This window comes from Peromyscus californicus, unplaced genomic scaffold (genome assembly GCF_007827085.1).
Source record: "Peromyscus californicus insignis strain IS unplaced genomic scaffold, ASM782708v3 Scaffold_20__1_contigs__length_68692818, whole genome shotgun sequence".
NCBI lineage: Eukaryota > Metazoa > Chordata > Mammalia > Rodentia > Cricetidae > Peromyscus > Peromyscus californicus.
In genome coordinates, this window is record NW_026294503.1 from 62834054 (window position 1) to 62862047 (window position 27994).

Consider the following 27994-nt stretch of genomic DNA (forward strand, 5'->3'; position numbering starts at 1 on the left):
CTGGCACACAGACTCCGCATAAAATGGTGAAAGAGCGACAGAGGTGGCCAAGAGCGGAGGGGAGGATTTTAACAGTGGCAGGAGATATTTGAACTCAAGGAATCGCAGGCAGTCCAGGAAGTGAAAAGTTGGCTCAGTTGGAAACAAAATTAGCAACTGCGTAATTTCTAACTCTCACCACGTACATGAGCCCAAGATAAAGATGCGGTCCCCAGGAAGCAAGCGTGCAAAAGCAGCCGAATTCTTAAGGGGAGGAGGAAGAGGAGGAGAGAGGCGAGCAGGGGAAGGCGGAGCCTCCTTGCCAGCTTTGGCCAGTGGAGGTTTGGAAGCTTCTCCTCCTCCCGCGGCTGCCTCCACCTGGCTCCTCCCCGTGTTCGCCGAGCTCCCCTCCCCCCTTTCCCCAAGGACAATCTGCAAGAAAGCAGCGGCGGAGGAGAGCTAAAACTACCAGGCAAGAGGGAGGCCTTGGGTGGGGAGCGAGGGGCGAAGCCTAGAGTGAGGTGGGAGCGAACGTGCTGGGAGCAGGCGGAGGGGAGGACAGAAAGGACAGAGGGCCAGACGTGACAAGGCATCCGAAATCGCAGGCGAGAGGGGGATGGGTGCTGGGGACGCGTGAAGAAGCCGAGCCCCTCGGTTAACCTCCCAGCATTTGTAGGCTCGGGTCCCAGATGCACGGCCGGCCCGGCGTGCTCAGCTGCTTTGCACTTGGCTGCCTGACCCCTCCCCTGGCACATAGCCTGTTCAAATTGGTGCACCTATGATGCTGCCTGCCAGGCTGCGTTCCTGCCTCCTGCGTGCTTACACACACACACACACGATTCTGTGTATTTATATTTGGTATCCGTGATTCCGTCCACATGCGTGTCACTGTGGGTCCTTAAAGGATGCGGGTGTACGAACCGCGTGCGTTTTTGTGTCCTATGCCTCTTGACATACAGATTCAGGAGGTGAGCCCTCTCTCCCTCACTGAAACTATGACATCGAGGCATACAGGGGCTTTTACAGGTGATGAGCCTCCCAATCCGGTGATGAACTCCAGGAGGGAAAGAAAAGAGAAAACTCAGTGTTTTAAAGAGCAGTATAGTCAGATGTCTGCTTCTTTCTATTCTAAATTTTTGGGTTCCTATTTCCTGCAATCATGTAGTCTTTCTCAAGAACAACAGAAATCGAGAGGTTAACATTCTAGGTATATGTATGTTCATGTTGCTTTACCAGTTTGCCATTTTCTAAGTCCTAGGTATGTCTGAGTGTTTTTCTTTATTTAAAATTACCATACAAGCTATTAGATATCATTATGACACTTTAGAACAAACTGTGTCTGAGTAGATCTCCCCACCACGCTGCTACCCCGATCTCTCCTTGCACTCCTTGGTCTCTTTTCCTCTTTCTTGTTCCATCTCTCCACCCCCACCCCCACCCCATCCATCCTTCATCACCTATTTTTGCACTCTCTTGGTCTCCTTACTAATTTTCTAGACTTGGCTCACACTTACTCCCGTTCTTGGATATACAGGTACACTTTACAGGACAGGATCATCGTCTGAGAGAGAACATGCAGTTCTTGTCTTTCTGAGTCTGGGTCACCTCACTTAATATTGCACTATGCAGTCCGTCCATTTTCCCGAAAAATTAATAATTTAGATTTTCTTTACAGCAGAGTAAAATTCCTTTATGTATATGTATCACGTTTCTATTACCCATTAATCTGTTGGTGGTTCTGGACTGATTCCATTTCTTGTTTCCTTCCTTCCTCCCTTCCTTCCTTCCTCCCTTCCTTCCTTTCTTCCTTTTTAACTGTGATGCACTCAATCCAGGGTCTTGCACTCAACCTAGGGTCTTGCCAGTGCTGCACAGCTGCGCTGTGTTCCCAGCCCTGAGTTTTTAGGAGTAGAATATGGAGCGTTGTCCATTACCAAGCCCACTCTTCGTACATGGTGTATCAGTTCATTGATGCTCTTCAGCACTTGTTACTGAGCTTCCCCTGTGTGCATGCTCTTCAGTGGGTAGGAATGTTTGTAAGTGTTTTGTCTGAATATATGTTTGTGCATCGCATGTGCGCCTCGTGCGTGTGGAGGCTAGAAGATGGTGTCTAATGGAGATGAGTTACACACAGTTGTGAGCCACCATGTGGGTGCTGGGAATTGAACCCAGGTCCTCTGGAAGAGCAGCCAGTGCTCTGAACTTCTGAGCCATCTCTCCAGCACTGGAAGTAGCTGGGAAAATACACATATTCCCCACCTTGGAGGAATTTGCTGTCTAGTTAGGGGAAGTGCATCTAACAGTAATGCAGCCCAGTGGTCAGGTATCGGGGACTATGGGGGTCCAGGCCCTCGACAGTCCCCTCCCAGGCTCTGGGAAGAATCTACAACCAGCTGATGATTTTTGATAAAAAGAAACGAATCTATGTACACGAGAAACTCCCTAGTCCATACACTTTATTATTCTGTGATAGTTCTCTCTCTACACAGCTTCTATTCTGCTCTCATGTCTAGCTCTTTTCTATCCTGATTTCTCTCTATATTTATCTGCTGTCCCCTCTAGGTTCTATCTTAATTCTTTCATCTAGTTCTGCCCCTTCTAGGTTTTCATCCATCTAGTTCTTTCCCATATCAGCTCCTCTCCCGTCTCCTTCTCTCTCATCTGGCTCTTCCTCATCTTGTTCTTCCCCATCTGGCTCTTCCTCATCTTCCATCTCGTCCCTCTAGTCCTCTCTTCTAGCCCTTCAATCTAGTTCTTCCCCATCTCAGTTTGTTCCTCTCAAGTTCTTACCCGTCTAGTTCTTCCATTCTCTTTTCTCTTCTCTATCCTCCGTTCTCCATGTTACCTAAGTCTCCCTGGAATCCAGTTATATCAAGCCCCTGGTCGAGCAAGGTCGCCAGGCTTGAATTCCACAGGGTCATAAAGGCAGGTGAGAATGTTTCCTCCGGCAGTGACCACCAGGCTTTCTTTAACAATCCAAAATGGGAGTGGTAAAAGAGAAGGTCAGCTGAGTGCTAATGACCAGTTAGCATATCACTGCTAGTCCTTGAAAGTGGCTAAGGGAGATATCTGATTCCAGAGAAAGCCTTTCCTGAGGCTGTTCTTCAAATACCTGGAATGTGCATGTCCACACAGTGATCAGTCCACACTGTTAGCCCTTCTTAGGGAAAAGTCAACTGGGAAAACTATGAAGGCACACATGATTTTCATAACAGAAGACAGCTGTTATATAACAAGCCAAATAACACCCAAAACTGCTTGGAATTTGGCTTCCTCTGGAGGAATTCCCTGATCCCTCCAGGTAGTGACTTTGCCATAACCAGCTGAGTTCTTACGATATATTCCTGCAGCCTGCAGCAGTCAGGAAGCTTTGCTAACAGGACACAGGGGATTTTAGGCTTTGCACACCAGCAGGTCTACTGCAGTCCCTGCCCAGTGTTAGAGCACATAATGGGAGTGGATAAGGAGAGCATGGACATGCCTTTTCTTTTTCCCTCTCTGAGACAGGTTGCCAGGCTGGTCTTGAACTCTTGAGTTCTATCAGTCCGGAGTAGCTGGGACTACAGGCAAGTACACAGCTCTATGGGGATTTGAACTTCAATTCTTCTTCATGTCATAAAATATCTTTGCAACCATTTAAAATATAAGGACCCTTCATAGTTTGCTGCCATACATATAAGTGAAAAATGGTGGGTTTGCCCTCCAGGCTGTAGTCTACTGACCCTTGATCTAGTCGGGCCCTCCTATTAGTGTATAAGAAGCAATTAAAACGTCATTAAAGTTATATTTAAATACTAAATGAATGATTATTTCCAAACAATATGTGACTTGTAGAAGATTCAAAAAGAAGGCTTTCAGGACCTCTGATGGCTAGTAAAGATTTAATAGGTTAAAAAGGGTGAGGAGGTGTAGCTTAAAAGGAGAGAGTGAGGTATTATTTATGTATGGTTGGATGGCTGGATGACTGGAAAGAGACAGGCTAGCCTGGCCAAAGGATGCAGATGGGATGAGCAAAGTAATGCTCAGATGGCCGTGGACCAAAGGATCCATGGGACGTGCAGTAGTGAGGAGGTTGAAGCAATATGCAGGGGCTCAATCACAGGAGCTCTGAATGCCGAATCAAGAAGCTTTGACCGGTCAGCGCTGATTTTGTAGTATGTTTGTGAATCTTTGTCTCTAACTGTATGTGTCTGGTTTCATGTTTGTCTCATCACACGTATTTTACTGGCATCTGTGGGTTTGTATGCTTACGTGACTTAGTCCCTATAAGCAACTATCCCAATTTCCCCAGATGCTGGACAGAAGCAAACTTCCCTTGAGGTTGTTGTTCCTCTGCATGGCTCCTCCTTCCACCAAAGCCTCAGGGGCCTGCAGCCTTCTCACCAAAGTTTAAATAAAGCGAAGAAGGGCAGTACAAGCTACTGTGTTAAGGGAGATAAGCTCCAACTATTGCCACAACAACTCAGGTAGAAGGAGGTAACAGGATAGAAAAGAGGACATGGACAGGGAAGAGAAAAAGGAAGGACAATAGGGTTAGTGGCAGTGTTGACTCTGAGAGGCAGGTGAGATACATTTTTAAAGTAACAGGTTTTAGCCTGGGTAACGGGGAGGGATGAACCTATTGGCATTTTATGGATATAAAAGTATGTCTTGAGTTTTATATTATATATATATATATATATATATATATATATATATATATCCTATAAATGGCTATATAAAGGTCTCCTCACAATACTGGTATGCTTGTGTTTGCGTGTGTGTATGTGTGTGTGTGTATATGTGTGTGTGTGTGTGTGTTTGTGTGTGTGTGTGTGTGTGTATGGTAGACATTTTGTTACCCTTCCATTTGAATAGTATGTAATGTGAGGGGCAAAGCCCAAAGACAAAAGATTCAGCAGCTGCTTAGAAAGCTGAGAGCATGAGAGGAATGGGCAGAACTGCAGAAAGACCCTAACCCTTCATAGAATTAACAGCATTATTTTGTCTGGCTCTGCTGTGCCTTTACAAACCCAAACACCAGTTCAGCTCCCAGCCACGCAGCCTTGCTCACTCACTTCTGCGTCACTCAACGCTGCTCTTAGCCAGAAGCCAACCTGTGCTTGACTGCTTGCTTCCTCATTGCTGGTTCTCTGTCAGGACCTCAAACCTCACCTGACTTAGGCCCTCTGTGGCACCTCCTTCCTTCATGAAAAGGGAGGACCCCAGGATGCACTCAGAGTCCCCCCCTTGCTTTCTCATTTCTTTCAAGTCAAGTGCCCTTTCCTCTCGACCTTAGCCTGTTCTGAAGACTGGTTCCAGTTGGGGTGGGAGGGGACAGGGAAGGCTAAGCCAGGACTTATGTAGTCCTGGTCTAGATGACTGACACTTTAGCTTGTCACTCTGAGAGGGTGCGGCTCTCCTCTGGAAGACTTCCAAAAGCTCCGTGACTGCACAGCTGCTTTAGTGGAGAGTCCGACTGAGTGGCTCTACCAGTCTAAGGCAGACACTTCTTGAGCAAGTGGCACCTTGATCCATTGCATCTTAACTGACTAATTGTCTTGAATTCTAGAGTGGATCATGACCAATGAAGAGCATCACGCAGCCAAAACCCTGGGGATCGGCAAGGCCATTGCCGTGTTAACCTCTGGTGGAGATGCCCAAGGTAAGTGAAAGGGACAGAAACATGGTTGCTATGAGCCTTGAGTTTCTTGACTCCCTCAGTCTGTAGACCAGAACTATCCTAATGTAGGTTCACACTGGATCCTGGATTTTCCTAGAAGTTCTGACACCAACCTCTATTTAGATATTGTTTGCTCTGTTACAGTTGATCTGAACTTTCGTAGAACTTTTATCCAAGTTTCTCTGGAAGTTAGTGCTGTTGGTCCTTGAGCAGCATTGTTGAGAATTTGAGACAAGATTGTTGAGAAAGCAATAGATGGATTCATTTCAAGGACTTGGGAGATACTGGGAAAGGGAAGAGACTCAGAGTTGGTGTTGGGCAACCCAGCTAGATCCTCAGGAAAGCATCTCCACTCACCAGTGCCAGCCAGCGCCCTGCTATCCTGCTTCCTTCTGGTCCATTAGCCCTTTAACAAACGGGAAGATCATCCCTTAATCGCTACAGATGCAATGGGGCTGGAGGGGCAGCAAACAGAGAAAACCTTTCTCTGAATAGAGTCAAAGAAACCATAAAAATAAAGTATTTGGGAAAGATTAAAAGGGGGAGATGGAGCCGGGCAGTGGTGGCGCACGCCTTTAATCCCAGCACTCGGGAGGCAGAGGCAGGCAGATCTTTGTGAGTTCGAGGCCAGCCTGGGCTACCAAGTGAGTTCCAGGAAAGGCGCAAAGCTACACAGAGAAACCCTATCTCGAAAAACCAAAAAAAAAAAAAAGGGGGGGGGGATGGATGTATGATTCAAGAACAAAACAATTCCCATTTTCATTTTTTTTTTTATATGTTTGAGTTGATAGTATGCTGTAGAGAAGAATCTCTTTGAAGGGTTAACAGGACATGGAGACATGATAGACAAAGAAATGTAAGCTTTCTGAGGGTACTCGGTGACTTAGGATTGAGTACTAAGCACTCACTTTGTGCAGACCCTAGGCTTTCCAAGGGTACTCGGTGACTTAGGATTGAGTACTAAGCACTTACTTTGTGCAGACTCTAGTCTTTCCGAGGGTACTCGGTGACTTAGGATTGAGTACTAAGCACTCGCTTTGTGCAGACCCTAGGCTTTCCGAGGGTACTCGGTGACTTAGGATTGAGTACTAAGCACTTACTTTGTGCAGACTCTAGTCTTTCCGAGGGTACTCGGTGACTTAGGATTGAGTACTAAGCACTCGCTTTGTGCAGACCCTAGTCTTTCCGAGGGTACTCGGTGACTTAGGATTGAGTACTAAGCACTCGCTTTGTGCAGACCCTAGTCTTTCTGAGGGTACTCGGTGACTTAGGATTGAGTACTAAGCACTCACTTTGTGCAGAGCCCTGTTATGAAGAAGCCGACTTCTCTTGAGAGAGATCCCGTTTATCACTGGGGTTCTTACTTAGGCACATGAATAAAAGTAAGCCAGTGTGCACTGGCTGTGTTGGCTATGATAAGACCTGGTGAGAGGAACTGAGAAATACGTCACAAGAAAAATGCCTTAAAAAAAAAAACCAAAACGATCCCTTTATTCAAGTATGGCGCCTGGAAGAGTGGCTGGCCATACTACACACTCAGTAAGTGGATTGTTAATGAATAAAATGAATTATTGAGCTCCAACAGAGTGGCAGGTGCTAAGGATGTGTCTATGAAAAAGATGATATTTGCTCTTGTGGTATTTCTCTGTGTGTGTGCATGCACACGTGTATGTGGAGACTAGTTGGATGTCTTCCTCAGTCTCTCTTCACCTTCTTTCTTTCTTTGGTGACAGGGTCTCTCACTGATTACATAAGCATACCCCACGTGGCTAGTGCACACTGGCCAGCCAGCTCCGGGATCCACCTGTCTTTATACTTCAGCACTGGGTTTACAGATGCATGCTGCTGTGCCCAGCTTCACATGGGTGCTGGAATCTGAGTTTTTGACTGACTGAGTTATCTCCCCAAACCCTGTGTTATGGTATTTTCTGTTAGTGTATTTACAAACCAGGTTTTAAAATTTTAAAATACATTTATTTTAAATATTATTTAAATTAATTATTGTTAAATTATAGTTATTATTAATTATTAAAATAATTATTTTAAAACATTATATGATTATACTTATGATGTATGTAACAAATCAGAATTAACAGTGAAGAAACTGAGGGAGGAGGCTATGGCACAGAGGCCTGAGTCATCAGATTAGAGATCCAGAACCATGGTGGTGGCTGGAAATGCTTCTAACCCAGATTCTATTGCTTCTTCTCTACTGGTAGAATTCCATGCCAGTACTGAGATCTTTAACATACACCTTTTAGTGATGCACCTGTGTCCTGTGTACTTAGATGGCTAGGTTAGGAAAAGAGAGAACCTGGGGAAAAACCCATGAGACCATTTGAAAGGAATGAAAGAAAAGGACCTTCTCTGGAGAGGAGGGGAAGAGAGGGTTGAGAGAAGGGAAGGGAGAGAGGGGAGGGGAGGGGAGGGGAGGGGAGAAGAAAAGAGACAGAGAAAGAGAGCCAAGGCCTCTGGGACTTTCTGAGAGTTACAGTGTGTCACTTGTGAATCCATATAATATGATAGGTGCATGTCAGGAGGGACCCAGAGAGATAGAAAATGAAATTCTAGGAGACAAGAAACCAGAACAGAAGTCTGAAATACTGCTAGACATCCTAGCTGAAGGAGAAGTCCCAATACAGTGGTGACTTTCCCAGAGACAGTGAGCTGGGCCTCCGAGGAGGAGAGCACAGGAAAGCTGCTTTTCCCAAGGGGTCACAGGCATCATGGTGAAGCAAGAGTGACCTCTGTAAAACCCACAGAAGCCACACCTGTCATTCTTGGGGCTCAGCAAAGCCAGTATCGTGAAGTAGGAATATGGCCATTAATAGATGTCTTGAGCTCAAAAGTCAAGAATTCTGAAATGTTAGGCTGAATGGAATAAATACTCAATCATACTCCTTTTCTAACCCCAAAAGACCACAGCCCCACTGATCATACCTCATTGAGCCTCCTGACATTGGCATATCCAGCCTTGGAAAGGACCTCAGCCATCTGTTCTAGCCCTCTGTCTCCAGGCCATAGCTCCAAATGTGTGCATATCCTGTTTTTAAAGGAGTACAGCACTGGGATTTTATTATCTCTCTCTGGATAGTTATTATAGGGTTTATAATTTTTAGTATACATCCGTTAGAAAGTACAATTCACATATAACAAACATTTGTCACAATTTTTAACGTTTCCAAAGCCCAGGAAGAAACTTGTCAGTACCAACTTCCCAAACCCTTGTGATCAGGTTGAAGATGTGGCTCAGTTGGTAGATTGCTTATCTAGATGCATGAAATACCACACATCCTGGGTATGGTGGTGCACACCTGGAATCCCAGTCGGGAGGTAGAGGCAGGAAGATCAGAAATGCAAGGTCATCCTCAATTAGCAGTTTTTATTAGCTTCTATTTTCTGCCTAGTCTTGTGCAGACACCAAGACCCAGCTCTTCTCCCTTAAGGATTCCCCAGAGGCTGCCATTGGCTGCTTCAGATTGCAAGCCTACAGCGTTCTTCAGAGCCCCTCCTGGTTGTCCCAGAATATCTCTTGCATGCTTCCTGTAATCCTATCCTCCATCTTGCTTCTAATAAATCATGCAGCTGCTCATAGAGGGTTATTTGGGGAAACATGGAACAGCCAAGAAAAGTCAGGCCAGGACTGGCTTAGGGCCAGACTAGGCTAAGCCATGAGGTTGGGTAGAAGAGACCAAGACTTTGGGGGGCTCTGCCTTTAAACTCTACTTCCCAGTCTGACGTGTCCAGGCACCTAGGGTTAGAGCACAGGAGACCATGCGGCAGTGGGTTAGGTGGCCTCTGCAGATTGGCAGGACTGAGGTCGGGAAGTGGGGAGGGAGGGAGAACGGGTCTTCCTTACCGTGGGGTTTTTCTTCTTCCCAAAGATTTGGATATTCCTACCAACTAGTGCTTGCTTAACAGGGAAGACCTTTCAGGTCATGTCTTTTCTTCTGTGGTGCCCCTCACACCTTACTCAGCTTGGGGGTCAGAAAGAAAACTCTACCCTGACGACAGAGCAACGGTTCTTCATTTCCTCAGATCGCCAGTGTATAGTCCAGAGCTCCGGATCAGTAAGGCTGTATGGCAGCCCGGAGAAGCAGCAGCCGTCTCAGGTCTGCAAAGGTGGTTTTGAGCTGGCTTTATTCATCTGTGCGGAAGTGTCAAGGGCTCTGCCCTGATTTTCACGCTCCCTTCACACACACTGGAGCCTCTGAGAAGCCTCTCCCTGTGCAGGTTTTTGTTATTCCAGATCATTCCAACTAAATATATGAACTTAGACTTTCAGACTTTACGGACCTCGCCTCAGTGATGTCACGAGGTAGCTGTGTTCATAGGTGCCTCTGCTGACCAGCCCAACCTCTCCAGCTTCATCTCAGATGCGTTCTTAGATGCATTTGGAACGGCTCCTGCTTTTGGAAATGGTTCTTTTGGCTTCTAAGATGTTGCTAAGCCCTGCTTCTTCTTGTATCTCTCTTCCTACCGTTTACTAGCAATCACAGTCACTTCTCCTCAGTTCAGTGCCTTGTCCTTTGCTTTTTTAATCGTCTATGTTTTCTCTTCCAAGTTGGTGTGCATGTCCCGCAAGGACTTTAATTTCAACACATACTAATGTGAACATACCATCCCCCACCCCTACCTTCCCAAACCAGGCATGCCAGTTAAATGCCCAGTTAATGGCACTTCCGTTTACCCTTTGCCTACGTCCGAAGCGGGGAACCTCTCTCTTTGGGGTGTGAAATCCAATCACTTTGCCTATTGGATCCAAGTCCCTTTCTTTGTTCTCTGAGTGTCTTCTGTCCACTATCTCTTTTGTCCCATGGCCCCTTTCTAGTGAGGCCTCCTCATGTCTTATCTAGGATGCCAGAAGGTCCCCTCTTCCCAGTGACCCCTCTACCTGGCTGCCTGTCACCCTGCTGCCAGAGCCCTTCTGTTATGGAATGCAAATCTTATCATGTCCCTCAACTCTTGAAATTCTTAGAGATTCTTGATTATCTGTAACTATTTTTGTGTAAGAATCATGAACAATATGGGCCTTCTCCCAGACAAAATGTTATGGCCATAAAACTTTCATATAGTTTCATGGAGCTTATGGATTTGCTGAAACTGATCACACATCCATGGATCCCCAGTTAAACTCAGACCTACAGAATAAAAGTCAGACTTCTTCAAATGGCATATGGGCACCTTCCCCCTGTGGCATTCTCTCTCATCACTTCCTATTCTGCTTTCTACTCTTATGATACTGAATTACCTGAAGTCATTTCCTGGCCCCCACCTTCCTACAGTTTTTCCTGCCTAGAAGGTCTTCCTCAATTGTCTATCTGACAAAAAGAACAGGAAATAGAGTTCTAGGTTTCAGGACAAATGCTGCAGTTTTGGACCACTCCTGACAAGCTCGGACGTCTCTGCTCATACTGTGCTTCTCCACTCCTCTCCCTTAGGGATCATTTTACCACGGTCATTTTTTACGTCTTGGGACGGTAGTTCTCACACTATATCACTCACTGCTGTACCCCCAACACTTAGCACCATGGCAGGACCATGTGTGTCCTGTTCATCTTTGTTCAAGGGCTGAATGGCCCCGCAGTCTGATTTGGAGCTAATAACTAAATAATAGATACTGTGTAAGGGGTGAGGTAGAAGAGAGGAAAAGAAAGAAAAGGAAATCTTATTCTTATTTTATTCTAAGCAGCTCTGGATTGTTCAGTAGTTTGCGATGGTTTTCAGTTTGGTACTGCACTGGTTCCAAGAGTGACAGCCCCCGAGTGTTTGTGGGCTTATGATCTTTTTCCAGGCAGGATTTAAGAATCCTATGATACCTTTTATGCTGAGAGAGGGTGGCTATGGCAGTTTTAGAAACTGACTTACTTGTCTCTGAGATGTGCAAGCATCATCATGAACCCTGGTGATGTCACAAGGTAGGACAGTGGGGAGTGCATGCCTCACCAAGTCTCTCTGCACGCTTGTCACATTTCCTGGCATTGAGGGAGCTAGAGAATCACAACTGGGTGGTACACACAGAGATGTAGACAACTCCAATGGTGGCTCTGTGTGTGTGTGTGTGTGTGTGTGTGTGTGTGTGTGTGTGTGCGCGCGTGCATGTCCCCCAAAGGAATCCACTCCATCATCCAGTAATAAACATATTTAGAAACAAACTGTATTCCATTAGATCACTTAGCCATAGAAAAGTCATGTTTCCCCATGAACAGTATCCTAAAGCTAGATGTCTCTATTCAGTGCAGAAAACAAGGGAATCCCAGTGAAACCGCTGAGGTTAGACGGACTAGCCAGTCCAAAGTGCTGATGTGAACATGTGAGGACCTGGATTCAAATCTGTTCTTTGGCCTTATGACCTTGACACCTTTGAGCTTCCATTTTGAAGTCTGTGAAATGGAGGAATCTCCAGGTTATGCGAGGGATTAAAGAGACACTATGTGACCAAGTCTGGTGGTATCTAACTTACAAAATGCATTGGAGGAAGTGCTTGCTATTTTCACTGCTGTTATTCTCAGGACGCCCCAGCAGGAAGAGGTCTGGGAAGGCCCAGGTTTAGGGGCTGGAGGGAAGTGGATGGGGTGTCTGGAGCTCCATTAGCTCTGGATGCAGTCACTGAAACGGGGGAGAGCAGAGGGCTTGGATGAGAGGAGTCTAGATTCAGAGCAAACCCTACCACAGGACTAACTCCAGTCTTCAGCTGGACGTAACTCTGCATTCCAGGGCTGCGCTTCTTCGGAGTGACCTGTCCCTGACTTTCTCCTCCCTCCTCACAGGTATGAATGCTGCTGTCAGGGCTGTGGTTCGAGTTGGTATCTTTACGGGGGCACGTGTCTTCTTTGTCCATGAGGTTGGTTTTCACTTTGTTCTCTGCCTCATCTGCCTCCCACCCTCCTCCTACCTTCTCTTCCTCACCTCCTAGCTGAATTGCTGTGTTTTCTTGTCCTTGGCTCTCTGTCTCACTGAGTCATTCCTTCCCACTTTTGATTTCTGAAAACTGGGTCCTCACATTGCCTGTTGAATTTAGAAGAGGGAATCCACAGAGAAAGAACCGAGATGGGATGTCTTTTCCAGAAAGTTTAGTATAACCAAGGGGGGAGCCCCAGGTAGGCAGGGTCTCGCTGTGTTTGTGGATTTTCCTAGCTTTCTGAGGTTTCCGCTCCTCCTTGGCTCCCTTTGCTCAGTCCCTCTCATGCCTCGCCCACTCTTCTGTGCAGTCTGTTTGCCCTTCCGCCAAGTTTGGTAGTTTTATGAGAAGTCCTGTTTCTTTCCTCCCTCCCTCCATCCTCTTTTCTCCTCAGGTTATCAAAACCAGCTGTCTTCTAGTTCTCCTGGAAACATCTTGGAGGACATGGGATGAGGGGAAAAAAGAAATTAAGATGGAAGGGTATTTTGATATTTCAAGAATGGGAGAAAGCCAGGCATGGTGGCACATGCCTTTGATTCCAGTACTCTGGAGGCAGAGGCAGGCAGATGTTTGTGAGTTGGGGGCCAGCCTGGTCTACATAGTGAGTTTTAGACCATCCAGAGCTACACAGTGAGACCCTGTCTCAGAAAAGAAAAGAATGGGAGAAACTAGAACATCAAAAAGATTGACATGCCCCTCTTTGGACTGATTTACTAACTATAACATTCTCATGGTCATCCAGGGTCATTACTGGAAGGGTACGGCTTGAACCTCCTCCTAGGGAAGCTGTCTCAGTCTTGGCCATCTAGAGAATGCTGAATGGAGGCTTAATGGATATACTGTTCCCTTCAGGGTTACCAAGGCCTGGTGGATGGTGGTGAGCACATCAGGGAGGCCACCTGGGAGAGCGTTTCCATGATGCTTCAGCTGGTATGTCCCAGAGAGCTCGTGTTCTCTGTACTGACCTCGTCTCATCCCACTCTGGTATCCCGGATTCCCCGCCACTTGGTTCAGTGTGGAGGGTTTCGGTGACAGATGAGGCTTATATTTGCCCTTTACTCTTTGCATTTGAAAACATCATCCTGGCTTCTGGCAGAGGTGAAGGGGGTGGGAAGGTGGTTCTGGGATGGCTTGCCCTTTATAGAAAGGTCATAGCAAGACTTCTGCCCCTGGCACATCACAGGCAAGTTCCACTCTGGGGTCACGGGGAAAATCTGGCCCTGAAAATAACCTTAGAGGACTGATGCCAACAGCCTTGAGCTCAGCCAGTCCTCATGTGACAGAGATGTGACAGCCTGAAACTGGACTATTTAAGGGAGAAAGGGAATCCAGACCATCCTGCAGCGTCTCAGAGAATCCCAGGGACATTGGTTTTTTTCTATCTACAGCCCTCTGTAATTATTCCATGTTGTTCAAGTGTTCTAAGATGTGTCCAGTCTGGGCTAGCTTAGAACCATAACCTTTCACTGGTCCAGTCAGAAATTTGTATTTGTTTCCCGTTCCTTACCTAAATCCACTAAACATTCCATGGGAAGCCACTTACTATGTAGTGGTCTGGTGAAGTTCCCATACAGGCAATAGTGCCCACCACAAGGTGGCCTGAGAATAAATAATCATTCTCTACTAATAACCTAGAGTCATGGATGCCCAGGAGCATCTATTTATTGTTCATGAAAATTCTTAAATCTACTTACCTCTCGGAGTATCTGTAAGTCCTGGGGAAATCAAGACTTCCTACACAGCAATTGTTCCCCCTGCGAATACCTGGACACTGACTCCTGCCACTAACGCCACAGACCCCAAGGAACTAAGAGGGACAAGGTGACAATTGTCTGGGTAATCTCAGGTCCAATTCCAGTGTGTTAGAGAGGAAGAGATACTTAAAATAGTTTGGATACAATCTACTAATGCCAGGCACTAAGGAAAATCCAGACTGAAGTCAATGTGGAAGATGGAGATAAAGCTGGAATAGAAACTAACGTATATACGAATTCCCTTATTCTTGAAAATAATCACTTTGATGATAAAATCTCCAATGAAATAGTTGTCTCAGTAGTCTCCTAAGATGTGTGACAGAATATGGGGAAGACACTGTGATATCCAGCACCACTTTCTCTTCCTCTGTAAGGGACAAATGACTCAGGGATGTTGGGAACTTAAGGGACTGGCGTGGTTATGCTAGTCTATCACTGGGGCAATGGGGAAATCTTAGCATGTGGAACTCAAAATTGCCTGTGCCATCTGAAGACTTGAATTCTACCTCTCCCCTGAAGGGAGGCACAGTAATTGGAAGTGCCCGATGCAAAGACTTTCGGGAACGAGAAGGTCGACTCCGGGCTGCCCACAACCTGGTGAAGCGGGGAATCACCAATCTGTGTGTCATTGGAGGTGATGGCAGCCTCACTGGAGCTGACACTTTCCGTTCGGAGTGGAGTGACTTGTTGAATGACCTCCAGAAAGATGGTGAGACGTTTTCATCAGTATTGATTTTCATGTGACTGTGTGTCCGTGCCTGGGTTATATCTGTACTCTTAGACATAATGTTAACTTCACACAAACAATCAATCTTTGCTCTCCTATCTACCATTGCCTACAGTCTCTCTAGTAATCAACTCTGTAGGTGTGGAAGATTCTCAGCTGGTGGCCTCTGGTTTGCTTCCCCTCACAGGGAAGATCACAGCTGAGGAGGCTACCAAGTCCAGCTTCCTGAACATTGTGGGCCTGGTTGGTTCAATCGACAATGACTTCTGTGGCACTGATATGACCATTGGTACTGACTCTGCCCTGCACCGGATTGTAGAGATTGTAGACGCCATCACCACCACTGCTCAGAGGTAAAAGCATCCAGGAGGGAGGCAGTAGGTGGGAGAGAGGCAGTGGATGATGGGAGGAAGCAGTGGATGATGGGAGGAGGCAGTGGATGATGGGAGGAGGCAGTAGATGATGGGAGGAGGCAGTAGATGATGGAAGGAGGCAGTGGATGATGGGAGGAGGCAGTGGATGATGGGAGGGGGCAGTGGATGATGGGAGGGGGCAATGGATGATGGGAGGAGGCAGTAGATGATGGGAGGAGGCAGTGGATGATGGGAGGAAGCAGTGGATGATGGGAGGAGGCAGTAGATGATGGGAGGAGGCAGTGGATGATGGGAGGAGGCAGTAGATGATGGGAGGAGGCAGTGGATGATGGGAGGAAGCAGTGGATGATGGGAGGAGGCAGTAGATGATGGGAGGAGGCAGTGGATGATGGGAGGAAGCAGTGGATGATGGGAGGAGGCAGTGGATGATGGGAGGAAGCAGTGGATGATGGGAGGGGGCAATGGATGATGGGAGGGGGCAATGGATGATGGGAGGAGGCAGTAGATGATGGGAGGAGGCAGTGGATGATGGGAGGGGGCAATGGATGATGGGAGGAGGCAGTGGATGATGGGAGGAGGCAGTAGATGATGGGAGGAGGCAGTGGATGATGGGAGGAGGCAGTGGATGATGGGAGGAGGCAGTGGATGATGGGAGGAGGCAATAGATGATGGGAGGGGGCAATGGATGATGGGAGGAGGCAGTGGATGATGGGAGGAGGCAGTGGATGATGGGAGGAAGCAGTGGATGATGGGAGGAGGCAGTAGATGATGGGAGGAGGCAGTGGATGATGGGAGGAGGCAGTGGATGATGGGAGGAGGCAGTGGATGATGGGAGGAAGCAGTGGATGATGGGAGGAGGCAGTAGATGATGGGAGGAGGCAGTGGATGATGGGAGGAGGCAGTGGATGATGGGAGGAGGCAGTGGATGATGGGATGAGGCAGTAGATGATGGGAGGGGGCAGTGGATGATGGGAGGAGGCAGTGGATGATAGGAGGAGGCAGTGGATGATGGGATGAGGCAGTAGATGATGGGATGAGGCAGTGGATGATGGGAGGAGGCAATAGATGATGGGAGGGAGGCAGTAGAGAAGTAGACAAGAGGACAGGCAAGAGCGAATGAGAATGAAAAGCCATTGTGAGTGCTGTTCTGGGGCTAGAACCCCTTTTCTGAGACTCACCTAGAATGCTGAAGTTGCTCTGCCCCCTAAGTGACTTTCTCCCACTCTCTAGTCTGTTTTTCAGGCAAGTTGCTCTGGGGTCTTTTGTACCTACGATCTCTTATGTCAGTGGTTCTCAACCTTCCTAATGCTGCGACCCTTTAATACAGTTCTTTTGTGGTGACCTCCAACCATAAAATTATTTCATTGCTACTTCATAACTGTAATTTTGCTGCTGTTATGAATCGTAATGTAAATATCTGATATGCAGGATATTTGATATGCGACCCCAAGGGGGTCATGACCCACAGGTTGAGAAACCACCGTCTTGTGTGGTTCAGTCTAAGGCAGATCTGGGGAGTTCACAGTCTGAGCTGCCCTGTCCAACTGTGCAGATGCCATAAACACAACTGCTCAGAAGTAAACAGGTCGGGTAGGGGGTCAGTGGAGGAAATGGGAAGACAGTTGGCTGCCAGTTTACCCCAGGGAAGCTTACAAGACTCCAGGTTAGCCTAGCCCCATATCCACATCTTTTCTATTTCTCTCTGCTCTTGAGACTCATCCTTTTCGGGAATGGAATCTCCATACTGCTCCAGGAGGCTAAACTGCTTCTCTTATGTCTTCATAGTCTTTCAGGAAACCTACTGGATAGCTAGCAGCATAAATGCATCTCCCAGAGGCCAAGGAGCCTAGGTGTGGATGGTGTCTTAGTCCTGGCCACAGGGACATGCAGACTGTAAACCTCATCTTCTCTTGCAGCCACCAGAGGACGTTTGTGTTGGAAGTGATGGGCCGCCACTGTGGGTAAGAACCCCATCCTGACCCCTGTATTCCATAGACCTAGAGATGGCCCTTTCCTCTTCCCAGAGAGTCCTGTGGAGTCTGGAAGTGTATATGCTCCACACAACATGACCCTCTTTCCCTGCCTCTGCACTGTCTCCCCTACTTATGTGTACATATGGGCCATGCTCAGGTACACATGAAAGGATGGGCACTCTGAGCTGGGAAGCCAGTAGGGTGGCGGTGACCCTCAAGGACAGCATCTCATTGCCAGGCCTAGTGCTCATTTGCTTCAGGAATGAAATGCAAGGTCCCTGTATCTTTCATCGCTACGGGTACCGAGAGATCTTGCTGGGTGTGATGAGGCTGTTTGTGAATATAAAGGTTCCTAGTCCATGCTTCTGGCTCTCACCTCAGATACCTGGCCCTTGTCACCTCTTTGTCCTGTGGGGCCGATTGGGTTTTTATTCCTGAATGTCCACCAGATGATGATTGGGAGGAACACCTTTGTCGGCGGCTCAGTGAGGTATTGATGTTTTATCTTGCCCTTGGGGGGAAAACCCCTCACTGTATTTCATGGGTGATCTATTTTCTCCTGTTCAGTTAATTCCGTTAACCACTTTCTCCTGTTCTTGACCAGACAAGGACCCGGGGTTCTCGTCTTAACATCATCATTGTTGCTGAGGGTGCAATCGACAAGAACGGAAAGCCAATCACCTCAGAAGACATCAAGAATGTCAGTGTGAATCCCTGTCTCCAGCATGCTTGGTCATTCCCTCGGTGTGAAACCCTGTCTCCAGCATGCTCGGTCATTCCCTCGGTGTAAAACCCTGTCTCCAGCATGCTCGGTCATTCCCTCGGTGTGAAACCCTGTCTCCAGCATGCTCAGTCATTCCCTCGGTGTGAAACCCTGTCTCCAGCATGCTCGGTCATTCCCTCGGTGTGAAACCCTGTCTCCAGCATGCTCGGTCATTCCCTCGGTGTGAAACCCTGTCTCCAGCATGCTCGGTCATTCCCTCGGTGTGAAACCCTGTCTCCAGCATGCTCGGTCATTCCCTCGGTGTGAAACCCTGTCTCCAGCATGCTCGGTCATTCCCTCGGTGTGAAACCCTGTCTCCAGCATGCTCGGTCATTCCCTCGGTGTGAAACCCTGTCTCCAGCATGCTTGGCCATTCCCTTGGTGTGAAACCCTGTCCTCCAGCATGCTTGGCCATTCCCTTGGTGTGAAACCCTGTCCCCCCAGCATGCTTGGCCACTCCCTTGTTGGCCTCTGAGTCTTGATATTGCATCTCTTCCTTTGTGTTTTCCTTTCTTCATCCTTTTAGCTGGTGGTAAAGCGTCTTGGATATGACACCAGGGTTACTGTTTTAGGACATGTGCAGCGGGGTGGGACACCATCAGCCTTTGATCGGATTCTGGTAAGTCATAGAATTCTGTGTTCCTGTACCTTAGAGCCCCCGGCCTTGCAGTCCTGCTTCTATGGGGCTTATATCATTAGCCACGCTATCCCTCCACCAGCCTCTGGGCCACAGTGATCTTCATCTATTCCCATACAGAAAGATGATGGCAGGTGACAGCATCCTAGTTGTGAGGATCACTATCTACGAGCTCTAACATCAGTGAAGCTACTGGGATCTAACTTGGATACTCAGTTTATCATTCTTACCCTGTTTCACTTAGAAGAAAGGCTATCTACTTCTTTAGCAGGAACAAGAGAATAGTGCTAAACTCCCATAACTTACTGATCACAATATGACATGGACATGCTTCTCTGGAACCAAGTACAATCCTTAGGGTTCTGATGACCAGAGGGCAGAGAGCCATCAAGCTTTAGGTGAGATCTGGGTAGGGAGCCATCAAACTTTAGATGAGATCTGGGCAGGGAGCCATCAAGCTTTAGGTGAGATCTGGGCAGGGAGCCATCAAGCTTTAGGTGAGATCTGGGCAGGGAGCCATCAAGCTTTAGGTGAGATCTGGGCAGGGAGCCATCAAGCTTTAGGTGAGATCTGGGTAAGCAGGCAAAGCACAGCAGGTACCTGGATGCAGCCTTTCAATGTGGAACTCAGCCCTAGGATTTGGAAAGGGCCCTGAGCATCCTGGCTCTTAGCTAAGACAAATAGGGAGGTCTAAGCAAATTCTTTGTCCCATGGACTCCTTTAGGGCAGCAGGATGGGCGTGGAAGCAGTGATGGCACTTTTGGAGGGGACCCCAGACACCCCAGCCTGTGTGGTGAGCCTCTCTGGTAATCAGGCAGTGCGCCTGCCCCTCATGGAGTGTGTCCAAGTGGTAAGTGCTGACCCTGTTCTGGGTGTTAGCATCTTAGACCCTTTCCTGGGAGCTCAAGGGCACGAGATCAACTTCTACGGTCCCGGTAGAGAAAAAGATGGAGAGGCAGGATGGTGGAGAGAGAGACAGAAAGGCCAAGGACACAGTGGACTGCAATCCCAAGAGCTGAGACCACCACTTGGCATCAGTTTCCTCACCTGGAGCGTTCCTGAGGAAGAGGGAAGGTCCACATACTCACTGTAACATTTTATAAGCACCAACCTCAAACCCTTTTCATGTAGTTATGTAGGAGGGACACAAATACAGTGTCTCTCCTAACAATACTAAGACTCGGGAACACTGATTATTAACTTCTAGCCAGTTACCTCTTATCTCTACGTGACGTCTACCTTAAACGTGTTTCTCTAAATTAACAGAGGTACTCACTGTTCACCTCCAGGGTGATAAAGACTGAGGAGAAGCTGTGATGCATCTGACATAGTACCTGGAAAATGTTGGGTTCTCTGGGGTAACCACTCCTTTGAACACACAATATGAATACAGTGGTTGGTTGCTGAACTAGAGTGTTGGTCCTGTTTGTTGGGGTCACCTTCATTTTGGGGCTTGCTTCTCTCTGAGACTTGAGAAACCCAATAACCTGCAGCCATGTTTGAGACTGCATCCCCAAAGTACAGAAGCCAGGGCTCTGCGTAGAAGGCAGCCATTGAGCAGCACACGGTGGGGACCCTTCTCACCTGGCAGAATCTTTTCATTATTCAGTCATCCTGAGGCTGGTAGGGACCTGAGTGCAGAGGGGGAAGGTCCTGCCACCCACGAGCACCCCTCTGTTCTGCCCAGAATTCTAATTTAGTCCCGTCTTTGCTGCTCAGAAAAATTAAGAAGAAATAAAAGATGTTTTGTGATAGTTTGGGGGACATGGAAAAGGTGGAGTGTAGATGAGCAGGAAGGAGATTTGGTCATGCAGAACCATGCCTTGGAGTTGTGACAGTTACTGTGTCCCTCCCTCATAGACCAAGGACGTGACCAAGGCAATGGATGAGAAGAGATTTGATGAAGCCATGAAGCTGAGAGGCCGGTGAGAAAATGACCAGAAAGCAGTTACTTATGGCAACCAGACACCAGAACAAAGCCGGAAATCTGTATCACTCTAGGCCCCAAACATGAGCCGCCTTTTCTAATTACTGTCTGCAACAGTTTCTTCTCCAAGGAAGTCAGTTGTGAGGTGCCCAAGAAGCTCAGTTCATCCAAGGATGCTCTCCTTTTTATTCTAGTCTGTTCTGTCTAGATGTGGCCCTCAGCTAGGTTCTGGGTGTCCCTAAGCACAGAACTGTCTCATATGCTGAGCACAGCACCTGGGACAAAAACACGCAGGGAGTGTTTGATGAATGAATAGCTCCCCTGCAAGCTCCCCTGCAAGCCCCTCCCTAGTCCCTGCTCTGCCTGGTTAGTTCCTCAGAGGTTTACCCTGTGGAAACTCACTGAGACCCCACTCCTGACCTGGATTCCTGGGGCTGTTTGCACTAAGGAGCAGCCTGAAGACACCTTGTTCTCTTTGTACTTTTTTTTTTTTTTCTCTTTGTACTTTTTATAGGAGCTTCATGAACAACTGGGAGGTGTACAAGCTTCTAGCCCATGTCAGACCCCCAGTCTCTAAGGTACTGGCAACTTGCCCTTTCCCCTCAGCCTCAGTTTCTCTTCATGAAGTGCTACCCGCAGTCCACACCACCTTAGCCTTGCCCTATCTTTGTCCCCACTGTTCTTCAGTGCTGGAACCCTGACCCTGTGTGATGACTCTGTTAGCCATCCCAGATACTAGTCCTGTGTTTTCACCTTGTCAGTTAGAGAACTGAAGACTCACACCAAGTTCAGGGTTGGCAAAAGCGCACGAGGCAGGAAAGAGGGCTTTGATCCTGTGGGTGTAATCACACCAAGATCTACCTCACTTCCTGTTCCCTTGAAAGTGCGGTTCTCAATGTCTACTGTTCATCAGAATTGTCTGGGATGCTTATGAAATATGCAGATTCCTGGGCCCTTCCCTCAGCAGAAAGTGAGATGCAGAGCAGCAGACAGGAATGTACTGTTCAATAAGCATCGCAGGTGGATCGGGATGCAAGTGGCCCAAGGACCGCACTTTGGGAAGCATTGTTCTCCAGGGCCTTCTATCTTATATAATGATGATGCAGGCTTTATGTGTTGATTTGTGGTGACGAATTTTGTTTCTATAGGACAAAGTAGCAGGCTATGTACCAGCATTGCCTGGGGGAGTGATGTGTATTGTCACACATATTCTAGGGTCTCAGAGTTCTGCTTCTCTTGGTGATCTCCCCTCTGGGGGTGTTTCTCTCTTCATTTTCTCCCTGCTTCCTTTGGTACAGGGTGGGTTGCACACAGTGGCTGTGATGAATGTGGGGGCCCCAGCTGCAGGCATGAACGCTGCCGTTCGCTCTACTGTGAGGATTGGCCTGATCCAGGGTAACCGAGTGCTGGTTGTACATGATGGCTTCGAGGGTCTGGCCAAAGGTCAGGTACGAAAACACAAAGGAAGGACATACATGTGCAGTATGGGACCAGAGAAGGTCCGTGTAGGGTGACCAGTCCATTTTCTCTGCCTCCTTGCCACCTTAACGTCTCTCCAGGGAGCACAGTTAATTTTAGGGTAATAAGGATAGGAACCCTGGACCAATCCTTTCCAAACATCACATCTTACTTATTTCTGTCCCAGAGCTCAGCACAGTGTCTGCCATCATAGATACTTATTCCCAAATGAGTCAGAAGGGTGGAAGAAGTTCAGTGTGGGGAAAAGCCAATGGCTAGGTTACCTTCCAACCAAGGGGGACTGTAGGGTCAGAGCTCAGGAAGTGGCCTCGGTCACACATGGGCTTCCTGGCACTCTAGCCAGGATGCAGAGCTGTGTGGCTTTTCCCTGCAGATTGAAGAAGCTGGCTGGAGCTATGTTGGAGGCTGGACTGGTCAAGGTGGTTCCAAACTTGGCACTAAAAGGTAAATGGTATTTTGGGAGCACCATCTCCCAGTTACCCTTTCAAGATGCTTTTGAATGTGGGCATCAATCGATTAGGTTAGGGCCTACATCTACTGTTCTGAAAACTAAGAGTGTCCTCAGTGAGGATAGACAGGCCCAACCACACAACATGGAGCAGATCTGACCCCTTAGAGATCCACTGTGTACTCTAGAATGGTGTGAGATTGTGGGGAAGAATGGGGCCATAGGTCCAGACACCAAAGAAAGCACTTTTCGTTCCTGTTTGTTTCTTTCCATTTGGAAAGGGTCTCTCTGTGCAGCCCTGCCTGTCCTGGAACTTCCTCTGTAGCCTAGGCTGGCCTCGAACTCACAGAGATCCACCTGCCTCTGCCTCCCGAGTGCCAGGATTAAAGGCGTGCGCCACCACATCTGACTCACCTTTCTAATTCTTAACCTTTCTCTCATCCATCTTGCTATCTCACCCCCAATTTCCTCCTCCCTGATCCTTGCCACCGGTCAACTAGGACTCTGCCCAAGAAGAACTTGGAACAGATCAGTGCCAACATAACAAAGTTTAACATTCAGGGCCTTGTCATCATTGGGGGCTTTGAGGTGAGTGTCCCTCTGTCCCCTCTCCTCCCCCTCCCACCTTCCCTCTCCTTCTCATGTCTGGTCCTGCTGCTCTTTTAGGCTTACACGGGGGGCCTGGAGCTGATGGAGGGCAGGAAGCAGTTTGATGAGCTCTGCATCCCGTTTGTGGTCATTCCTGCTACTGTTTCCAATAACGTCCCTGGGTCAGACTTCAGCATCGGGGCTGACACAGCACTAAACACCATCTGCACGGTGAGCACCTGCCACCACCGCTCATCCTCGTTAGCTTGAGTAGTGTTCTGGTCTTGGAAAGTGAGCCTCTTTTTTTAAATAAATAGCAGTGTTTGGGAAATACTCTGTGCAGCCAGGCATCTGTGCTGGTATTTATTCTCTTCACTTAGAAATATATCATTGTTACCAAAGGGCCTGTTTTGTTATGTCCTCTGAAGTTATACAGTTTACTATCCCTATTCTGAATAACATTCAAGATAGGTATGGCTTTCTTCCCAGGAGAGGAGTTCTACAGTGTAGTGCCCTCTTTGAATGCAGGACCTTGATGAGGTCCAGGGGTCTCACTGGCCTAAAAGGCTATAGCTCTGGAGTTGAATTAGTGAAAGAAGCTGAATAAGAATAAGGATTCGACTCCTGACCCTATCTTTGTGTGGTCCATTGTCTTTACAGACTTGTGACCGGATTAAGCAGTCTGCAGCCGGCACCAAGCGTCGGGTCTTTATCATCGAGACCATGGGTGGCTACTGTGGCTATCTGGCCACCATGGCAGGACTAGCGGCTGGGGCCGATGCTGCCTACATTTTTGAGGAGCCCTTCACCATTCGAGATCTACAGGTAGATGGCCACTAGAGCCTTCTAGGTATCTCTCTCCGGTTCCAGTCTATCTTCCTGAGTGTTCCTATAGTAACCAGAGCTAGGCAGTTCAGGGGGAGGATGGAGAGGATGGGCTCAGCCCCACGCAGACTTGAAGGGCTCCTTGCCAGTGTTCTCCAGTACTGTCCCACATACATGCCCACAGCTTCTATTTTGGGATTTCATTTTGTCGGGCAGCATGCTGCTGAGCCCTTTGGTGGTGTTTGATCATATCTTCACAACAGGTATGTAAAGCTATTGCTTCCATATTATAGGTGAGGAAGGTTTAGAGAGTTTTGAAACTTCAGAACTCGAGAGAGCAGGTAGTTTAAATGCTTGAAGAATCCATGATCTCTTCTCCCCAGATTTCTCTTGCTGCCATTCCAGTTCTGAGGGAAATATCCCTTCACCTCTGGCCAGGACTCATCTTGTATTTCACAGAGGGATCAAATGATCATTATTTTTCCAGTTTTAAGTTCAGTAGAGGAGAAGAAGGCTACAAAGTGGAGATTTAGCAGCACTTTGGGGAACTCCCAGCTCAGGATCCCAGCCAAGCCCTGCCGAGAGCAGAGAGAGGAAGTCTTGTTTTCATGCTCGGCTCGAAGCTCAAACGAGGGTCCACATTCCCAACAGCTGGACCACTGCTTTACTATGAGCAACACATCAAAAGTGTAAAAACACATGCTGTGAGCAGCCACTTCTGAGGGCAGGGGAGCCAGAAGTTCCTGGTCAGAGGTGGGAGAGGGAGAATCATGGAGGCTTTTCTGATGCCCCCTCTCTGACTTCTGCCTGTCTCGGATTGGGCCTTTCTAAGTTCCACTGGCCCTAAACTTAAGGGACACAGACCCAGTGCCAGCCCAGGCTGTGAACAACTCTCTTCCACGCCCTCTCCCCTCTTAGAAAGGCTTGATGTAGAAGAGGACAGGGTGCTTGTCCACCCTGACCAATCCCAGCTAAGCTTAGGATTTACTGGTTCATTTTCAGGTGAATGTTGAACATCTGGTGCAGAAGATGAAAACAACCGTGAAAAGAGGCTTGGTGTTGAGGTACCTCATTAACAGTCTGTTTCTAAGTTAAGAAACTAGTCAGTGTGGCCCTAGCCCATCGATGGATCTGTGGTTGGCACGCCTGAGGGATCAGATGTGGAAGAGCGTGGGAGTGGAGGGGCCTTGGGAGGAGGTGGAAGAACCCATAAAGCACAAGGCAGGGATGAAAACGGACTCCCAGGCTTCCGGTTTCCCTGGCAGGAATGAGAAGTGCAATGAGAACTACTCCACTGACTTCATTTTCAACCTGTACTCGGAGGAGGGGAAAGGCATCTTCGACAGCAGGAAAAATGTGCTTGGCCACATGCAGCAGGTAGTGAGACACCCTTCACGAGTCACCCAGAGCCCCCCAACAGCCATACAAAATCTGTTGGGGCCTCACTGTCACCATGGAACAAGGTTGGGTCACACATTAAAACATCTTTATCTCAGACACAACCTGCCTTAGTCAGTGTTCTGTTGCTGTGAAGAGACACCATGCCCAAGGCAACTCTTATAAAGGAAACATTTAATTGGGCTGGCTTACAGTTCAGAGGTTTAGTCCATTATCCTCATGGCAGGGAGCATGGCTGCACGCACGGCAGCAGGCATGCACGTGCTGGAGCAGTAGCTGAGAGCTGCATCCTAGTCTACAGGCAGAGAGAGAGGGATGTGGGGGGGGGAGAGAAAGAGAGAGAGAGAGAGAGGAGGGAGGGAGGGAGGGAGGGAGGGAGGGAGGGAAGACTGAAACTCAAAGCCCAACCCCAGTGACAAACGTCATCCAACAAGGGCACACCTTTCAATTCTTTAATTTCCAATAGTGCCAGTCCCTGGTGACAGCGCATTCAACTGTAGGAACCTGTAGGGCCATTCTTGTTCAAACCAGCACACAGCTCCAGACATGCATGCCATCCACTCTCTTTGCTTCGGATATAGTTCCTCTACCTTGGAGTCACTGCCACTGGGGGACATTAGTTCTTTGCTGTGGGTGGCTGTTGTATGCATTGTAGGAGCTTAGCGGCACTCCTGGCCTCTACCTACCTATAAGCCAGTCATACCTCCCCTTCACCCTCAATCTGAACAAAGACACCTTTGAACATGGCCAGATGTTCCCCAAGGGATCTCTAATTGAGAACCAGTGATTCTGATGAGGAAAATGGGGTCTAGAGAGAAAAACATTTTCAAGGCCACTTACCTAATGTGAATTAGCGCCGAATGAGCCTAGCTGATTTTCCCACCACACCATCACCTCTCTTGAGCCTGATGAGTGTAGGTTTCCATCTCCACTAATTGGGCTTTAGGAGAAAGGCCTCATTCATGGGTTCTGCTAGTTCCAAATGGCCTCTTAAGCACCAGTGTTTTTCTATCCACAAAGAATTCCCAGTATCTCAGGTCAAGGGAAGGTTCAACCTCTGCAGGAATGGAGCCTTACTGTGTGTGTGTGTGTATACATATATATTTATATATATATGTATATGTATATATATATGAATGAAGTCCTGTGTTCTTCCCCCCCCCTCCACCTTTCTACCTGCCCTCTCTTAGTTCATAGAAAAACTGATACAGTCCTCAGAGAGGTTCTACCTGGGACAGCTGGGTTGGGCTACAGAGAACAAGGACATCTCCATAGCCGTGATCATGGTGGCCAAGCTGCCGAGCTAAACAGTACATAGTGACACTGAAGTGGGATGGGACCACTGTGGAGTGGAGCGAGCTGTGATTACCACGTCCTTTAACTGACCACCCTCGAGCTTGATCATGGGCCAGCTCCAACTGTCCTTCCCTGTAAATCCAGGCGCCATTCTTTCTGTGTATTTAGATCTCGGCACTTCCTTAGGATCCTTCCCTCTATGTTTTCTCCCTTCAGGGTGGAAGCCCGACCCCCTTTGACAGGAATTTCGCCACTAAGATGGGTGCTAAGGCCATGAATTGGATGTCTGGGAAAATCAAAGAGAGCTACCGTAACGGTATGTGGGGCGGGAGGGTGAGCCCCTTCTCCAGAAGTTCACTCCCCAATTGAGAGACTGACTGACTGTCCTTTATTCCAGGACGGATCTTTGCCAATACTCCAGACTCAGGCTGTGTTCTGGGGATGCGCAAGAGGACCCTGGTCTTTCAGCCAGTGGCCGAGCTGAAAGACCAGACCGATTTTGAGTAAGTCATTACGTTCCAGAATGGCCCTCTCCCTGCTCCTAGTTACCCTGCTTTCCACAGCCTCTTAATTGTCTCTAATGCTTGTCCTTTTGTAGTAACACCTGTAGGTTCTCATGCCCTAAATCCAGCCTCTTTTGCCCAGCTTCTTCCCATAAGCCTTTGGTAGAAATTGACTGGCGTACGCTACCACATCGCCATTATTTCATCTCTCCGTAGGCACCGGATCCCCAAGGAGCAGTGGTGGCTGAAGCTGAGACCTATCCTCAAAATCCTAGCCAAGTACGAGATTGATCTGGACACCTCTGACCATGCCCACCTGGAGCACATTTCTAGGAAACGGTCTGGAGAAGCGGCTGTCTAGACCTCTTTGGAGTGAGGGGGAGAGCGTCTGATCATGGTCAGCTTATGCCCTGGTAGATCTAAGCCCATGATCTCTCAGTGTGTTAGCCCTAGCCCCCTACCCTATTAGGTTTCCTCCTACCCACAACCTTGATCAGCTGTGGCCAGGAGTTGGGGGAGGGGCAGTGAGTGAATCTCCTAGGTAACTGTCCTTCCTTCTGTCCCAGCTTCATCCGGCACACGGGCTGGATTTCTCTAGTGCTACTGCTAGACTTCAGCTACCCAGAGTTTTCCTAAAAATAAGCTTTATTTATTTCTTTGTGATAACAAAGAGTCTTAGATTCCTTTACTTTTCCCAGTGATGAAGTATAACTACACTAATAAATGCCAGCTGGTCACTGTGCTTCGGTACTCTTGTTAT

At 48.0% G+C, this 27994-nt stretch overlaps 1 protein-coding gene across 1 annotated transcript; it reads left to right on the plus strand.

Moving 5' to 3' along the window:
• The first annotated feature begins 317 nt into the window (after nucleotides 1–317).
• On the plus strand, nucleotides 318–27976 carry Pfkm (phosphofructokinase, muscle). The gene is made up of 23 exons (XM_052748821.1): nucleotides 318–451; nucleotides 5531–5623; nucleotides 12412–12485; nucleotides 13395–13472; nucleotides 14816–15005; nucleotides 15211–15376; nucleotides 17314–17358; nucleotides 17752–17860; nucleotides 17975–18070; nucleotides 18660–18752; nucleotides 19495–19620; nucleotides 20631–20695; nucleotides 21212–21275; nucleotides 21996–22145; nucleotides 22550–22620; nucleotides 23125–23212; nucleotides 23291–23443; nucleotides 23873–24037; nucleotides 25040–25101; nucleotides 25303–25414; nucleotides 26948–27047; nucleotides 27129–27234; nucleotides 27451–27976. The coding sequence occupies exons 2-23, from the start codon at nucleotides 5539–5541 to the stop codon at nucleotides 27593–27595; spliced, it is 2343 nt and encodes a 780-aa protein (XP_052604781.1). The 5' UTR covers nucleotides 318–451; nucleotides 5531–5538; the 3' UTR covers nucleotides 27596–27976.
• The last annotated feature ends 18 nt before the right edge of the window (nucleotides 27977–27994 follow it).

Excerpts from the sequence above, each read along its gene's own strand:
- Pfkm (XM_052748821.1), top strand. The coding sequence starts at position 5,539 with ATGACCAATGAAGAGCATCACGCAGCCAAAACCCTGGGGATCGGCAAG. Across the intron at positions 20,696-21,211 it reads GCCATGAAGCTGAGAGGCCG|GAGCTTCATGAACAACTGGG; the intron begins GTGAGAAAATGA and ends TACTTTTTATAG. Across the intron at positions 25,415-26,947 it reads TGCTTGGCCACATGCAGCAG|GGTGGAAGCCCGACCCCCTT; the intron begins GTAGTGAGACAC and ends TTCTCCCTTCAG.